This window comes from Ornithorhynchus anatinus, chromosome 1 (genome assembly GCF_004115215.2).
Source record: "Ornithorhynchus anatinus isolate Pmale09 chromosome 1, mOrnAna1.pri.v4, whole genome shotgun sequence".
Classification (NCBI taxonomy): Eukaryota; Metazoa; Chordata; class Mammalia; order Monotremata; family Ornithorhynchidae; genus Ornithorhynchus; species Ornithorhynchus anatinus.
In genome coordinates, this window is record NC_041728.1 from 11,027,539 (window position 1) to 11,045,203 (window position 17,665).

Consider the following 17,665-nt stretch of genomic DNA (forward strand, 5'->3'; position numbering starts at 1 on the left):
CCACAACGAGCTTAACGGTCCAAAGGGGGAGACGGATAGTGATATAAATAAAGGACAGACAGGTGCATAAGTGCTGTGGGGTTGGGAGGGGGGTGGATAAAGCAGGATGAGACTAAAAGACGGGAGATCCGTGTTCTAACCCCCCTGCGTAACCTCAGATAAATGGCTCAATAGTTCTATGCCTCAGTTTCCCCATCTGTAAAATCTATCGATCGTATTTTTTGAGCGATTACTCTGTGCAGAGCACTGTACCGCTTGGCAGAATACACTGCGATAGAGTTGGTAGACACGGTCCCCGCCCACGATGAGCTTACAGTCTAGTGGGGGAGACAGACCTTAATCAAACCCCCTGAGGCTGAGCAAGTCCAGCATCCGAACCGGGCTAACTCGCGGTGTCCCAAGTCTGGGTCTGTAAAATGGGGATTAAATATCTGTTCCCCCTTCCCCTTAGACTGTAAAATGTCGTGTTGGACATGGTCTGTGTTCTGATTATCTTGCCTTTCATCCCCCTCCTCAAAAATTCTCCATTGGTTGCCTATCCACCTCTGTCTCAAAGCAAAAACTCCTCACCATTGGCTTTCGAGCAGTCCATCACCTTGCCCCGTCCTACTTCACCTCGCTTCTCTCCTCCTCCAACCCAGCCCGCACACTTCACTCCTCTGGTGCCGCTAACCTTCTCACTGGGCCTCCATCTCACCGGTCTCGCCACCGACCCCTGGCCCACCTCTTGCCTCTGGCCCAGAACGCCCTCCCTCCCCCAATCTGCCAGGCAATTACTCTCCCCCCCTTCAAAGCTTTATTGAAGGCACATCTCCTCCAAGAGGCCTTTACAGACTGAGCCCCACTTTTCCTCATCTCCCACTCCCTTCTCCATCACCCTAAAAGCTCCCTTTGTGCTTCCCTCCCCTCCCAGCCCCACAGCACTTAGATATCTATATTTTCATTTGAATTGAATTGATGTCTGTCTCCTCCCTTCTAGACTGTGAAGGAATTGTGATGGGCAGGAATCGTCACTGCTTTTTGTTGTATTGTACTTTCCCAAATGCTTAGTACAGTGCTCTGCACACAGTAAGTGCTTAATGAATACCATTGAATGAATGCATTTATCCAAGCGATTAACAAATTCCATCGTTATTATAACCGCATCTCTAGCCAAATGACTGGGGCCCTGTCTTGCCAGTTCTGGTTTCTGCTGTTGACGGTCCATATCCCGGGTGGCGGGAGGGCTATGGACACAGCAAATGCCTAGGGGAGCCTCACCCCATTTACAAAGTCAGCTCCATAATATTTGATCCTCAACCCTCTCTTGTGCCGAAGCAAAAGCTCTTCACCCAAAGGGATCCTGAGACCCACCCTTTTTTCCTCCTCAACTCCGGGAGAGCTGAATGCAGAACTGGCTTTTTTTAAATATAGCATTTAATTGATTAATCAATCAACGAACGGTATTTATTGAGCACTTGCTACAGGCAGAGCACTGTACTAAGTGCTTGGGAGCATACAACGGAATTGGCAGACACATTCCCTGCCCATAATGAGCTTTTTAAAGCCTATGTACCAGGCGTTGTACAGTGGGGTATTTACAAGCTAATCAGTTTGGACACAATTCATGTCCCACAAGGGGCTCACAGTACTAATCCCCATACAGGTGAGGGAACGGAGGCAGAGAGAAGCGATGTAACTTGCCCGAGGTTGTGCAGGTGTCAAGTGGCAGAGCTGGAATGAGAACCCTGGTCCTTCGGACTCCCAGGACCGTGCTCTAGCCGCTAGACCATGCTGTTTCTCACGGGTTTACTCACAAGAAACCTTGGACCACAATGTCAAATAATCTGTAGATAGAGTCCTGTCTGGGTTTAGGACAATCTCTGGAACCCTGAAAGCCCCGGGTTCCTGCAACCGGATACCTCACTGATCTCCAATTATGTATGGCCCAGCCTGCACGCATCACTCTTTCAGTACCAGCTTGCTCACTCAGTCAATCAATCGATTTATTTATTCAGTGCTTCCTGTGTGTAGAGGACTCTGTGTCCCATTGAACATAGTAGAATAGTCCATCACTTTTCTCACTGTCAAAGTCTTATGAAAATCACATCTCCACAGGGCCTTCCCCAACTAAACCCTCATTTCCTCTACTCCCTTCTGCCACACCCTTACACTTGGATAGATTCCTTTTATTTACTCCTCCCTGAGTTTCACAAGGAGCATAGAGTCTAAACGGTGGTCTGAGTTCATTCACAGGTTATCGGTGAATGTGACTGAACAGTTTGACAAAACAATTAGAAGCATCAAGTATGTTCCACTTGGTTTATCCACACCTAGTGTTTAGGAAAAAAGTATTTCATCCAAGTAACAGCTGAGACATGGTTGAAAAAAGACCCTCAGGTTGTTGAATATCTTTGTTTAAATATTTAATTACTGCATAAATGAACTGTGCTCGATAAATAAACATATTTTTCTATTATCCAGAGGCAACTGACTCTTTATTACAGCCTTTATCTTCTCCACTTCTTCTTGATTTCTTTTCTGCATTTAACACCAGCAAATTTAAGATGGCGTTACTTCTGATAACATGTAACTGCAGACACTAAAACACTGTTTGTGAGAATACAGAGATCAAAAAAAGATACAGAAATACTTCAGAGGACAATAATCTTCAATTTAGACCATACATTTATAAGTCAACATGAAAGTCCATATATCAACATATATTTATAAAAGTGAATATAAAAATATAGATTTGACTAATAGTCTTTTCTATAGATTAGTGTTAGCTTTAAGCCATCGATCAATTGCACATTGGTACTTTGCTGGTTCTTTCTGCCAGTCCTGATGCCACCTAAGGTTTGCTATAATGTCCGAGTAGTTGTGTTTTACACTTTGTTTCCAACTAATAAACTGTTCCTTGTTGTACTGGTGGACAGAGGCAGAAACTTTGGGGTAGTTTACAATAGAACGAAGTTTCTGGTCCAAAGAACGAGTGACTTCGGGAAATGTTGTAGCCACATTTGTTAACTCGTCTGGATCGGTAGAAAGATCTGAAAAAGAAAGGTAAGAAGCTAGTTAAATATCAGACGGATAGGGACGGTGGTTCAAGATTAATAGTGAGGAGAGAAAAGGGCAGAATAGAGAGAGAGGCAGTGAAGGAGACACAAAGGGAGAGGAAAACGTACTCTCGACCACCCCCTTTTATCCAGTAATATTTATTGAGTGCTTATACCGTGTGCAGAGTACTGTACTAAGCGCTTGGGAGAGTACCATAGAGCTAGTAGACATGATCTGTGCCCTGTTCTGGGATTCTCTACGCACACCTTCGCATATACTCTTACATACATATTTGCAAACACATGATTCTCTTTCCCTCTTCAAAACCCTACTTAAAAATCACCTCCTCCAAGAGGCGTTCCCAGACTGAGCTCCTCTTCCCCCTCTACTCCCTCTGCCATCACCCCTTTACCTCTCCGCAGCTAAAGCCTCATTTTCCCCTTTTCCCTCTGCTCCTCCACCTCTCCCTTCCCATCCCCACAGCACTGTACTTGTCCGCTCAACTGTATATATTTTCGTTACCCTATTTATTTTGTTAATGAATTGTACATCGCCTTGATTCTATTTAGTTGCCATCGGTTTTTACGAGATGTTCTTCCCCTTGACGCTGTTTAGTGCCATTGTTCTTGTCCGTCCGTCTCCCCCGATTAGACCGTAAGCCCGTCAAACGGCAGGGACTGTCTCTATCTGTTGCCGACTTGTTCATCCCAAGCGCTTAGTACAGTGCTCTGCACATAGTAAGCGCTCAATAAATACTATTGAATGAATGAATGAATATATGTATCCTCATGTTCTCTTGCAGGCTCACACACATTTTTGCTTACCAGCACTCCCCCACCCCCACCCCCCCACGAAGTCTTCTTCTCGGTCCTGAGTTTTTAGAAGCAAGAAAGAGAAGCAGCAGAGATTGGCTTCCCCCACCCCCACTGGCAGCCTAGCCCCCAGCTCCAGTTTGTGGAGATTCTTCTGCAGCATTTAGTGCCAGGGCTGTTCTCTAAGGTTTCTGGCTTGAGAAAACTCACCAGCCCCATCAATCCATCAGTCCTATTTAGCGAGTGCTTCCTGTGTGCAGAGCACTGTACTAAGCACTTGGGAGAGTACAATGCAACACTTGGTAGACAAGTTCCCCGCTCACAGGAGCTTACAGTCTACAGTCTGCAGTGGAGAGCTCACAGTCTAGCATCTGGGCCCCAAAAAGTTCAGAGGAGGCCAAAGGACGGCCGTGGTAATTCCTGATCGGATCAAACTTCTGGGGAAAAGGAGACATATCTCTCTCTCTCTCCTCTTCTCCCTCTCTCCTCCCTCTACTCTCTCTTCCCCTCCCATCTCGCTAACTCCCTCTCCACTCTCTCGCTCTCATTTCTCTCCCCCATCTCTATCCCCCTTCTCTCTCATCTCTTTTTCTCTCCTTCCCTTCTATTTCTCTCCCCCCCCATTTATCTCTCCCTCTATCTCTATTTCTCTTGCCCTCTCTCCCTTCTATCTCCCCCCCCCAATTTCTGTTTCTCCCCTCTATTTCTCTCTCTCTCCCCCCTCTCCCCCCTCCCCTAGCTGCCAGCCAGCAATCCTGTGGTTAACAGCAAACCTCACAGAGGGTCACGTCTCACCAGTCGGCTGCGTGTCTAACCCCCTTGTTCTACGTTGGCACCCAGAGTAGATCCAGAAAAGCTTGTGAGTCACATTGATCTTTGACATGAACAGACATAGAGTTGGTCATCATAGTCCTCTTTGACTAGCCTGGAATTTCTTCGGCACTCTACCCCTGGGGACGCTTGGCGAGGAGGACAGAATTCAGGAGGAATCCTGAAAATGAGTAGCTGGCAAACAGGTGGCAAAGATCGCAGTGGCTGCTGCCTCCTAGCCCTGTGGCACAGCACTGGTCTTTCGGGCCGTAAATGGGTCCACCTACTTCCTTGTTGTATTCCTTGCCCCAATAATCTAAGGACTGGCGGGGGGTGCCCAGACAGTGTGGAAGAGTTGGGCAAACCACCTTCGCTGGAACTCATTCCTTTATGGGGCTCCTCGGTTCTGTGGTCTGAAAGATGGGACTGAGGCTCATCGCTCACTGACAGGAGACTCCACTGCATCTTAGTGGAGCGCTTCATAGAGTGCTTGGCTCGGAGTTAGCAAATAGCATGAACAACATTTTATTTTGCTAACTGCCCCCCTCCCCCCTCAATTGGTCTGGGGACCTTATTGTCCATGATAACAGTCTGATAAACTCTGCTGTATTTTTGTATGTATCCACAATTTATGCATTTATATTAATGTCTGTCTTCCCTTCTAGATGTAAATTCTCTGTAAGCCGGGAACATGTCTACCAACTCTGTGCACTGACTCTTCCAAGAGCTTAGTACAGTGATCTGCACATAGTAAGCACTCAACAAACACCACTGATTGAATCAGAGACAGAGATGTCTAAATCTTAAGTATATTCCAAAATCACCCACTGCCTGGCAACTCTCAAATATATACGTATATATTTATTTTACATCTATATGTACATATGTTGGCGAGTCTCTTTTTGCACTTGGATTTGCACCCTTTATTCATCCCTTCCTCAACCCCACATCACTTACGTGCAGATCCGTAATTTATTAATATTATTGTCTGACTCCCCCTCAAGATCGTATGCATGTTGTGGGCAGGGAACATGTCTACTAACTCTTTTATACTGTACTCTTCCAAGTGCTTAGGACGGTGCTCCGCACACAGTAAGCACTCAATAAATATGACATTGATTAACTCTGGTTTACTCTCTCAAGCACTCAGCTCTGCACATCGTTAAGTGCTCAATCAATACCATTGATGATGAACAGATGAGGAAACTGAGGCCTGGAGAAGCTAAGTGATCAGCCCAAGACTCACAGCAGGCAAGTGGCAGAGCTGGAATTAAAACCCAGGTATTCTCATCCCCAGGACCGAGCTCTTTCCATCAGCCCACGGTGCTTCTCAGTAGACCTCTGTTCTTTCCCCTTCTCCCCCTGCCCCTCCCTGCAATATGAAGGCCAACACTCTTAGATGTTGGACCTCGCCCCTCCCATCCACTCTGTGCTGTGTGCTCCCTTTCCAATCTTCTCCAGGTGCCTCCATCCCTCTGTCCGGTGTACCTAGGTGTGACTGAGTATGGAGATCAGTGGGAATCTCTGTCTGGGAGGATGTCTCTGACTTGATATCAATCAATCAGTGGTATTTATTGACCGTCTGCTATGGGCAGAGCGCTGTACGATGCGCTTATTCTACTCAGAGGCAGCCCGGGTTCTTTTCTGGTTTCCCTAAGAAGTCAGCTCACTTACCAAACAGTTGCGATAATGAAGTACTGTCCGCGTAGGCGATATATTTCCATTTGCCAGTTCGAAGCATATAGCTGGAAGCATTCACATTACAGCCGTGGAACTCGCTCAGAACCCACGGAGGGCGTGGGTTTGTGGCTGGAGCGTCAGATTTAGACTCCTCCGAGGACAGCGGGAGCAAAGAGTATCCACTCAGATTGCGAGGGGCAGGAACTCCAGCTATATCTGGGCAACAACAATGCGGTATTTCGACAATCTTTCATTCACTTATCCATGCACCATTTTAATGCATTTTTCCAGAGAGTCCGCGGCAGTTCAATACAAATAAAACATTTTCTATTTTTCACATCAGCCCTCTTGGGGAAAATTATACTTATTACTGGAAAAATAACTGATTATGCTTCTGCTATTTAGCTATGTTTTTGTTATTATCTAAAAGAGGAGTATTATGAAGCCTTTCACATTCTCAAAGTGCTTCACATGGTGTACTGGATAGAGTACAGGCCTGGGAGTCAGAAGGTCATGGGTTCTAATTCAGGTTCTGCCAGTTGTCTGTTGTGTGACCTTGGGCAGGTCACTTCACTTCTCTGGGCTTCAGTTACCTCAACTGGAAAATGGGGACTAAGAGTGTGAGCTCCATGTGGGACAGGGACTGTGTCCAACTTGATTACCTGGTATCTACTCCAGTGCTTAGAACAGTGCTTGGCACATAGTAAGCGCTTAACAAACGCCATTATAATTATTATGATTACTTACATTTAGAATTCCTGAAGACAATGGGGAATAAGATGGTCCCATTTATATTGTACTTAAAAATACCTCAGGCAGCAAGGTATTATAAATATATTATACGGCTACTTCCTTAGAAACATATAGGAAGCTCCATGATGTCTTAATTTTTATTTTAAAGTGGCTTTTGGGCCGAGATCTTTCTTCCAACCCCAATCCTACTCTTAGCCCGTTCTGATCCCTCCGAGGCTAAGGCACAGAATCTGGCAGCAGAAGCAAAGATGAGAAGCAACTGCAGAACTGAGACACAGACAGTTTTACCACGAGAGTTGGCAAAGGCTGTAGCCGCAAAGACCCACGGTTCCCCTGGGATGATATTTTGACGAGAGATGGCATTTCTTCCGGACCCCGTTAGAGGATAAATAAGGCTAACGAATCACATTTTCCCAGGCAGTGACTCAGTCTGTCGGCTCAGTAGCTAGCACGTGCATCTTGAAAGCAGTGAGGTAGGGGCGTTATTTTTTTCATTTTCCCAAGGACGGTGGCTAGGCAAAGAAGGGGTTTTTAAAAATACATCACCTGCAATTTAAAATGTTTTTGAAATGAATCACGACTGGGTTCTACGCTCGCTCTTTTGCCCAGCAAAATCAATTTGAAATTGATGCTGTGAATGCTTGAAGTGTTCCCCCTCAGGATGGGAGCCCATGAGCTTAACAAAAACAAAATTAAATTTAAAAAAGAAAATTACTTTCCCTTGAACTCTAGAAGCTGAAAGACCAAGTCAGGAAAACAAAAACCGGCACAGCTCTCAAATCAGGCAAACCAGGTACCTATCGTCAACCAACCGACCAGTGGTATTTATCGTGTGGCTTCTGAGTACAGAGCACCGTACTAAGCGCTTAAGAGAGTACAACAAAACACATATTTCCTACCCTCAAGGAGCTAACACTCTATCCCTGTGAGGCTGTAAGCTCACTGTGGGCAGGGAATGTGTCTGCTTATTGTTATACCGTACTCTCCGAAGCACTTAGTACAATGCTTTGTATACAATAAGCGCTCGATAAATACGATGGAATAAATGAACCGGAATTCCATGAGCGACGACTAAATGCTACAAAAAACCTAGAACTGAACAGTCATAAAGGCCATCCCTATCAAAGGAGCAAAATCTGTGGTCAAAGAGGAAAGGAAAATGCTGCAGTTGAGAGGGGGCTGCTTTAATACAGCGCCTTCAGAGTGCTTACTCTGAAACGTCTCTGCCAGCTCTAGGAGACTGAGTCCCGGGGGTTGTTTCGGGCCCGGTCGGGATGCCGGGAGCTGGGCAAGAGAGGCAGGCCAGAGACCCCCACAGAGGCTCACGAGACCCCGCCGGAGATGGAGAGGAGGGAAGCGAGGCTGGTCCCCTAGGGGAGGAGCGAAGCAGTGGGCCCTTCTAGCCCAGAGCCCTGCTCCACCGGTCCCCTGGGGAACTGCCAAGGAGGGCTGGATCCCGAGGGTGAGTTCTAGAGAACCTCCCCCTACCTCCTGGCTAGCCCAAAGCCAGGCTGATGCCATTTGCTATTGTTTTAATGAGATGTTCTTCCCCTTGATTCTATTTATTGCCATCGTTCTTGTCTGTCTCCCCCAATTAGACTGTAAGCCCGTCAAAGGGCAGGGACTGTCTCTGTTACTGATTTGTACATTCCAAGTGCTTAGTACAGTGCTCTGCACATAGTAAGCGCTCAATAAATACTATTGAATGAATGAATGAATCCTCTGGACCGTAAGCTCGTTGTGGGCAGAGAATGTGCCTACCACTCTGTTAGGCTGTACACTCCCAAGAGCTTAATAGAGTGCTCTGCACATGGTAAGTGCTCAATAATTATGATTGACTGATTGCCTGACCCACTTCCCCAGGAACTAAGCTACCTTCTCCCACTCCAGGTGTTCCAAAATAAAGGCTAGCCCTACCGAGCCCTACCCTTCCAGCCTGGATTCACAATTTCCTCAATTCTTTCCCTAGGTTTTGGGGTTCAGGGCCCCAGGCCCTGATTCTCTTTTAATAGCTCTTAGAAAAACCTAAGGGTCATCGAACCAACCCCGATGATGCAGGTGTTTGGGGGGGGGGGGGTGCCGGGGAAGCTGATATTTCGCAACCCCAGAGCAAGAGAGGGGTTTAGAGAACAGAACTCTCTGACACTCCACAAATCCCGCTCCTTAAGCTGGCCATTACCCTAGAATTCTGCTGGAACGTCCAACCAAGGCCTCGGGGAGCAATTAAACTCTCCACGATCATTCTAGTAGTTCCTGAAATGATGGAGATATGCTCTTTCAAGCCCACTCCTCGCACTGGGTGGCGAAATGATGCTTTCCAAACCACTTGTGCCGGCCCTGACCGAGCCCCATGTGGGACAGGGGCTGGGTCCAAGCTAATTAACTTCTACCTATCTTAGTGGTTAGAACAGTGTTGGACACATAATAAGCGCTTAGTAAATACCATTTAATAAAATAAAACAAAAAAACAACCGCCAGCATTCTGGTCGGGGGAAGGAGTGGGAGGAAGGAGTGGGAGGACACTGTATAGATAGTGGGGGACAGGCCCGACCCCTGAAACCTTTTGGTACATAGCGATGTTTCTGCCTAGCACATCCTGGCTATTTCCTCACACCTCTTGCCTGTCCCTTTCCCCCTCCATCGACCTGGCTCTGAAGGAGAAGAGTGAGTGAGCTAACTGAGGATGCTAAAACCATCAGGAAAAAGGCCTCCTTCTCCAATTCTCTCTAGGTTCTTTAGAAAGCGTTCTGAAGAACGGGAGAAAGTGGCCTACTGGATAGAGTACGGGCCCGGGAGTCAGAAAGACCTGGGTTCTAATCCCGGCTCCGCCATTTGCCTGCTGTGTGACCTGCGGCAAGTCACTTCACTTCCTCTCTGCCTCAGTTCCCTCATCTGCAAAATGGGGATTAAGACTGTGAACCCCAGGTGGGACAGGGACTGTAACAAACCCGATTATCTTGTATCTACCGCATCGCTTAGAACAGTGCCCGGCACTTAGAAAGCGCTTGACAAATACCGCAACTATTACTCCTATTATTAGCAGATCGGCAATTCGAGGAGCCACCGTGGCACCGTGGGCTTCGGACCGAACGTCTTCGGAGCTGTCACGCCGTCCAACCCTTTATATGGCTGCAAAACCTGGCCCCTCTCCAGAGACCGCCTACAGATTCCCAAAGCAGTTCCCTCAGCATCACTGCCGTGTCACGCACAACGTCAAGTGGCAAGAAAAGATCGCACGACACCATAATCCTGGAACCGAGACGGTTTACCGGCACCGAAGCCCGGTTACTCGCCTTCAGGGCAGGACGTTATGTGGAGAATGGATGACAATGGCGAGGGCGGATTGAGATGGGGCACTCAAAACCAAAGGACACAGAGAAAACATTCTAAGGACGCAGCAGAGCAGGGGGCTCAGGCAGTGCATCTTCGCACGTTAGGAGGCAACTGTGTCAGAAAGACCTCCCTGCCACGCTGCAGTCGGGAAAGGAGCGGCTATTTTTTACATTATGGTATTTGTCAGTCAGTTGTATTTATTGAGAGCTTACTGTGTGCAGAGCACTGTATTAAGCACTTGGGAGAATACAATATAACAATAAACAGACATATTTCCTGCCCACAATGGACTTACAGTTTAGAGCACTTGTTAAGCGCTTCCTAGGTGCCAGGCACTGTACTAAGCGCTGGAGTAGATACAAGCAAATTAGGTTGGACAGAGTCCGTGTCCCACACGGGGTTCCCAGTCTTAATCCCCATTTGCTCCCAGTCTTAATCCCTATTTTGCCGACGAGGTAAGTGAGGCACAGAGAAGTTATGTGACTTGTCCAAGGTCACGAGGCAATCAATTGTATTTATTGAGCACTTACCGTGAGCAGAGCACTGTACTAAGTGCTTGGGGGAGCACAATATAACCGAGCTGGGAGACACATTCCCTGCCCACAGGGAGTTTACAGTCCAGAGAGGGAGACAGACGTCAGTATCAATAAATTAAGGCTATGGAGGTCGGTGCTGTGGGGCTGAGGGAGGGATGAATAAAGAGAGCAAATCATAGTGCAAGGACGACGTAGAAGGGAGTGGGACATCAGACAGGTAGCAGAGTGGCTTCCCTAGGATAAGATGGAACAGACGTACTCTCTAGTGGGAGTTAGCAAAAAGCCAAATGATCTCTAATAATAATGACGGCATTTGTTAAGCGCTTATTATGTGCCAAACACTGTTCTAAGCGCTGGGGTAGATACAAGGAATTCAGGTTGTACCCCGTGGGGCGCACAATCTTAATCCCCATTTTACAGATGAGGTAGCAAGCACAGAGAAGTTAAATGAGTTGCCCAAAGTCACACAGCTGACAAGTAGCGGAACCTGGATTAGAACCCACGACCTCTGGCTCTCAAGCCCTTGCTCTTTCCATTAAGCCACCCAGACTGTAAGCTCCTTGTGGGCAGGGAATGTGTCAGGTTACTGTTGTGCTGTACTCTCCCAAGCACTCAGTACAGTGCTCTGCACACAGTGAGCGCTCAATAAATACAATTGAATGAATGAATCGAGGAATGGAGCAGCTCCTTGAATGAAGAGCGCCTAAAAAGATTGGGCCTCAGCAGTCTGCGAAGATAGAAGCCGACAGACGGGATCCATCGCCCCACCTTAGAACCGTTACACATGAGAAGCGGCATGGCCTGGTGGATAGAGCAGGGGCCTGGGAGTCAGAGGACCTGGGTTCTAATCCCGGTTCCACCACTTCTCTGCTGGGTGACCTTGGGCAAGTCACTTCACTTCTCTGTGACTCGGTTACCTCATCTGTCAAATGGGGATTAAGACTGTGAGCCCCTTGTGCAACAGGGACTGTGTCCAACCTGATTATCTTGACTCTACCCCAGTGCTTAGTACAGTGCCTGGCACATAATAAGCGCTTCACAAATACCATAAGAAAAAATCACAGGGGGGTTATGGCTATTGCAATTAAAGGCTGCTGCTTGGCACAGTGAAGAACTAAATGAATCCCCCTCCAGAAATTTGCCATTTACCTATTTCATCTAACACGATCTTGGATTGTTCAATTTGTAATTCTTTGTTAGCAGGAGGAAAAAAGGGGATCGATAAATACAATTACTGCTGTCTGACACTGTAGTCGGTAGCGTCAGTTTAGTAAATGAAGAATCTCTCTCTCCCCCCGCCTTCACTCTCTGATACTTTTCTTTTCTGCCAACCTAACAAGATGGTTCCTGAAACATTTAGTAAAATAATCAATCAATGGTATTTATTGAACGTTGACTATGCGCAGAGCACTGTTCTAAACCCTTGGGAGAGTAATAATGATAATGTTGGTATTTGTTAAGCGCTTACTACGTGCAGAGCACTGTTTTAAGCGCTGGGGTAGATACAGGGGAATGAGGTTGTCCCACGTGAGGCTCACAGTCTTCATCCCCATTTTACAGAGGAGGGAACTGAGGCACAGAGAAATGAAGTGCCCACAGTCACACAGCTGACAATGGGCAGAGTACAATTCAAGAGAATTAGCAGACATGTTCCCCGACCAAAATGATCTTACAGTCTAGAGACGAGCTTACAATTACAAGTGAAAAGAGTTATTTGGGTTTCTAAAATTACCACCTGCCCAGACTCAACCTCAATTATTTGCTTTTGCCCTCGGCCACGACACTGCTGATTCTTTTGTCCCTCGGCTCTTCTTATTTGACAGGTGGAACCTCACCTCTGCCCGGCGTTATCGAGGTTCGACGCCAAGCCGGTGAGGAGTACTTCAGTTTTTGAGGGCAGTGGTGATACTATCACAGTAGTTCACAAAGAAAAAGGACAATTTTAGCAGTATGTAGGAGTGATAAAATTTCAAAACAGTACTGGGGGCAGGAAGCCTAGTGAGAAAGCCGAAATAGTCGAGTTAGGGAATGACCAAGCCATGTTCAATCTGAGTGGCCTGCTGCTGGTCTTCAATCAAACAGTCAGGAGAATTTATTGAGCACCTACTGAATGCAGAGCACTGTACTAGGCACTGAGAGACTATAAAAGAGTCAGTAGACATGATCTCTGCCCTTAGGGAGACTACAGCTTAGTGGGGGAGACCGTCACGACAACGAATTACAGGCAGAAGGAAGTAAATGAGCGCGTAAAGCAATCTGAGATAGTGACCTGCCCAAGGCCACAAGATTCGATAGCCCGTGGGCTTACTCAACTCTGATTTACACAGAAACGGTAATGCCACAGTAAATATTTTAGAGAGGATCACCTTACTTACCAAGCATCGTAGGGTAGATATCCACGAGAGAAACTACGTTCGGTACTTGATGGTTCGCCCTGATGCCCGGACCCATCATGAGAAGGGGGACGTGGGAACTTCCTTCGTACATGCTCATTTTATAAAACTGCCTGTGCTCCATCGCCAGCTCTCCATGGTCCGAGGTGAAGATGACAACGGTCTTCGGAAGGAGCCCCGTTTGGTGGAGGGCCAAAATAACCTCACCTGCAAAAGAAACCGCACCCAATCGAAAAGGTCTCCGATTTAGATAATACTAATACTTGTTAAATGCTTACTAGATGCCAAACACGATACCAGAACCTGGAGTAGAAATAAGAGATCAGGTGGGACACAGTCCTTGTCCCCCACGAGGCTCACATGAAGTGGGATTTAATCCCCATTTTACAGATGGGTTTCATGGAGGCACAGAGAAGTGCAGTGACTTGCTCCAGATCACTCAGCGGACACTTGGAGGAACCAGGATTAGAAGCCAGTTCCTCTGACTCCCAGGCCTGTGCTCGTTCCACTGGGCTGGGCTGCTTCCCTTCTTTTGGTAAGCTCAAAAGCTCCTGGTTTGGCACTTCGTCCAGAAGGACCACAGGTTGAGACTTTCTTGGACAAAAGGAGAAGGGAGTTCTAGGATGAGGGGTCTGCAGGGACCACAGCGGGCCTCTCATTCCCTGCAGCTGAACTGTGATGTGCTGATTTGCTGATCTGTTAGGGGCATGCATGTTGAGATGCTAGGGTGGGGGTGGATGAAGAATTAGTTGGGAAGGCCTGGGGTTTTTTGCAAGTGCCTAAGAGAGTGCTCTGTACTCAATCCCTGCCGTAACCAGACCTCCAGAGGCCTAGACCTTTACACCCTAAACAAGCAACTTGGAAGCAACAAGCAATTAGCACAGAAGCCAGAACCACGGTGGATTTTGTTCTACGGAGCTTGTGCAGCATTTCAACAAACGAGCCTCCCTATACTATTTATGTACACAGCCTTACATTCGATTATTTCCTCCTGTTTGTTTCCTTTATTAGACTGTAAGCTCCACGAGGGGAGGGATTGTGTCTACTAGCTCTATTAAATACTCCCAAATGCTTAATACAGTTCCTCTGCACACCGTAAGTGCTCAACAACACAACTGACTGATGCATCGACCCCTAAAATTTGGCCTGTAAGACTTGATGGTCCTCAAAGATAGTCCTGCATTGTAATGCAAGAGCTCAATCTAAAACAGGGATTCATAACAGGGGGTTGTGACATATTGGAGTGCTTGGTGGTCTCCCAGGGGTGACCTGGAAATTCTGCTTATTTTGAGCAGAGCAGTAACAGACAGATGGCAGAATAGGGATTAGAACCCATGACCTTTTGACTCCCTACCTATCCATCCATCCATCCATCCATCTAGCTGTTCTTTGTGTTTGAAGAAGCCACCACTGACAGTGAAGTTCACTAGTGTGTGTATATATAATAATAATAATGTTGGTATTTGTTAAGCACTTACTACGTGCAGAGCACTATTTTAAGTGCTGGGGTCGGTACAGTGTAATCAGGTTGTCCCACGTGAGGCTCAGTCTTAATCCCCATTTTCCAGATGAGGTAATTGAGGCACAGAGAAGTTAAGTCACTTGTCCGCAGTTGACAAGTTATATGTGTGTGTGTGTGTGTGTGTGTGTGTGTGTGTGCGTGCGTGGCTTTAAAGGCCAATGTCGAATCCACAATCCCAGCCACACTGGGCACACAAAAAGGTGGTCCCTTGTTGTTCTGTTGTGTACTTAACTGTTCCGTTTGGCCTCCTTATCTCTCTTTCCACCGGAAGCTTTCGCTCAGAAAGAGCAGCTCCCTCCTGAATGCAGCAATGTCATACAGGTCTAGTCCCAGGAAGTGGCTCCCGGTTTTCAGCTGGGAAGCAGCAGGGTTGAGGCTAGGTAGGGTTGTCGGTCCTGCCTCCTGGAGGGGCCACCTCCATTTGACTGCGTGGCAAAGGAAGCACTAGAGTCCTGGGCCCACACGGTGCACGGCAGGGTTGGGGTGATCCGAGGTCCAGAGAAGACATGAGGAGTAGTCTGTGGATGGCTTCTCCACTGCTAGGAATGTGGGACCACAGATGACTCCTCTTGTCTTCAGTTGTCCTTTAAATGAAAAATCCTGGGAACCCTGATCTGGATTAGCAAAACATTTGGGGTGCAATGGAGAAAAGCAAAACCATCTATAATAAAAACTTAAATGAAAAGGAAAAATTCTACCGACTTTGGCTCGGACTAATTATTACATATCACCCCTGCCTAATTTGCCTAATTACATTGCTAATTTCCCTCACTTTTAAGACTGAATGCTTGGAAGAGATAAATGGATTTAGGCCTTCTGCTTGAAAAGCTTTTTTCTGTTTACACTAAACTCTGTTCATAGTCACAAAGATTAGAAAAGTGAAATCCAATTAAATCAAACAAATCCTGATTAAAATATCCCAGTTCAAATAACTACAAAGGAACTTGCACTCATCCTCGCTAGGAGCTAAAATGCAGACTGAATTGAAAACAAATCTCTAAATTGGGAATATTTGATGTGGAACTAAGTACTTTAATTTGTAGATTATTCTACCCAATTATGCAGCTAGAAAATACATTTATGCCTCTATGCTCTCTCTGAACCCTCCTAATGCAAAAGAAAGGCACGGGAGAGCAGTGGTCAGAGGATTGCATCAGGCAAATGTTTGGGTATGGCTATGCTGAATAATAATTATAACTGTTAAGCACTTACTATGTGTCAGGCACTGTACTTAGCACTAGGGGGGATACAAGCAAATAGGGTCAGACACATTTCCTGTCCCACAAGGGGCTCAGACTTCCTCCCCATTTTACGGATAACTGAGGCCCAGAGAAGTGAAGTGACTTGCCCAAGGTCTCACAGCAGACAAGTGGCAGGAGCCGGGATTAGAACCCAGGTCCTTCGGACTCCCAGGCCCGGGTTGCATCCACTAGTCCACTCTGCATTTGCACCTTTAAAGGGAGGAAGAGGAGTGAGGTTCCTTTTTTGCTTTTTGTACCTGCTTGAGCGCTTTATAAGTGCTCAATAAGAACCACTGATGATGATGATGACAGGATTGGGCCCAACCTGATTATCTTGTACCCACCCCAGTGTTGAGCACATTGCTTGGCACACAATGCTTTACATATACTACAATTCTTCTTCCTCCTCCTTCTTCTTAATAACCTGAAGACCAGGCCTTTCGATTTGGCAACCTAACAGTCCTATCCTCACAGTTAGGAGAATGGGGTTTGGACCTGGCCCTGGGATTGCGGAAGCAGAATGGAAAGGTAAAGCCCGACTGGTCAGTCCTGGTCTGCTTTGGGACCCCCACGGAGAGCAGGATGGATCTGGGGCTGTTTTATCCATTTACGTTTGCTGCGGGTTCTCCAAACAGCTCCCAAGGAGCTCCTAGTGTCGGGCATGCTGGGGGCCAATCTTTTCTCTCGCCTAAATTCATCTTGTAATTAGCCTCTGAATCAGGGCGGAGCCCTCTAAAAAAAAAAAGGTAGTTGTTAAGCACTTACTTCATGCCAGGTACTGTACTAACTCCTAGGGTAGATCCAAGCTAATCGGATTCAACACAGTCCAGTCCCTCAGGGGGCTCAGTCTTCATCCCCATTTTACAGATGAGGTAACAGAGACACAAAGGAAGGGAAGTGACTTGTCCAAGGTCACAAAGCAGACACATAGAGGAGCTGGGACTAGAAACCAGGTCCTTCTGAATGCCAGGTCCATGCTCAATCTACTAGGCCAAGTAGCTTCTCAACACTTCCTTTGCACCTGGATGAAGTGAACGCTTCTAGAGTTACTTTATCAACTACTGAAAAGAAGTAGAGAGGCTTATTATCCTGTTATGAACCAAGATGCTCTTCCAGTCTTATGTTTGTGTCAAGGCCATTGTATCTAAGCAACTGGGTGTGAATATCCTTGAGTAATTCTCTAAAAGTCACCAGGCCAGCCTGATCACAGTCATCTAGAAAAGTGACATTACTCTCCACTATATAATTGCTTATTAATGATACCACCTACCAAGCATGGCATCTGTTTCTGCACACATAGCATAATAAAAGGCTCTAATATCTCGAATTTCTTTCTGTGAAAAATGTCCAGTACAGTTTTTGGTGTACGAAGAGTAATAATCTACAGGGTGCATTTCCGATAGAGGTAACCATTTTGGAATTTTGATGGCTTCATAAGGCACCTAAGAAACAAGACAGAAAAATCCGTTAAAACGGTAAATGAGTTAAAAGATATATTTTTTCTCTTCACGGGTCAGAATCATGAAATCGAATATATTTTTGATTA

The 17,665-nt window shown here is 46.6% G+C and overlaps 1 protein-coding gene across 2 annotated transcripts in view; it reads right to left on the reverse strand.

The window, feature by feature from the left end:
* Positions 1 to 2,380: 2,380 nt before the first annotated feature.
* ARSK (arylsulfatase family member K) overlaps positions 2,381 to 17,665 on the reverse strand; it is a 31,921-nt gene continuing 16,636 nt past the window's right edge. Inside the window, exons 5-8 of one of the 2 annotated variants that reach the window (XM_029072436.2) lie at positions 17,390 to 17,561; positions 13,339 to 13,563; positions 6,336 to 6,557; positions 2,381 to 3,032 (exon numbers count right to left, since the gene is read on the reverse strand). In XM_029072436.2, the coding sequence (XP_028928269.1) occupies positions 2,752 to 3,032; positions 6,336 to 6,557; positions 13,339 to 13,563; positions 17,390 to 17,561 (900 nt within the window). In that variant the 3' untranslated portion in view covers positions 2,381 to 2,751. The remainder of the gene's footprint in view (positions 3,033 to 6,335; positions 6,558 to 13,338; positions 13,564 to 17,389; positions 17,562 to 17,665) is intronic. The other variant, XM_029072442.2, reaches the window with a different exon arrangement.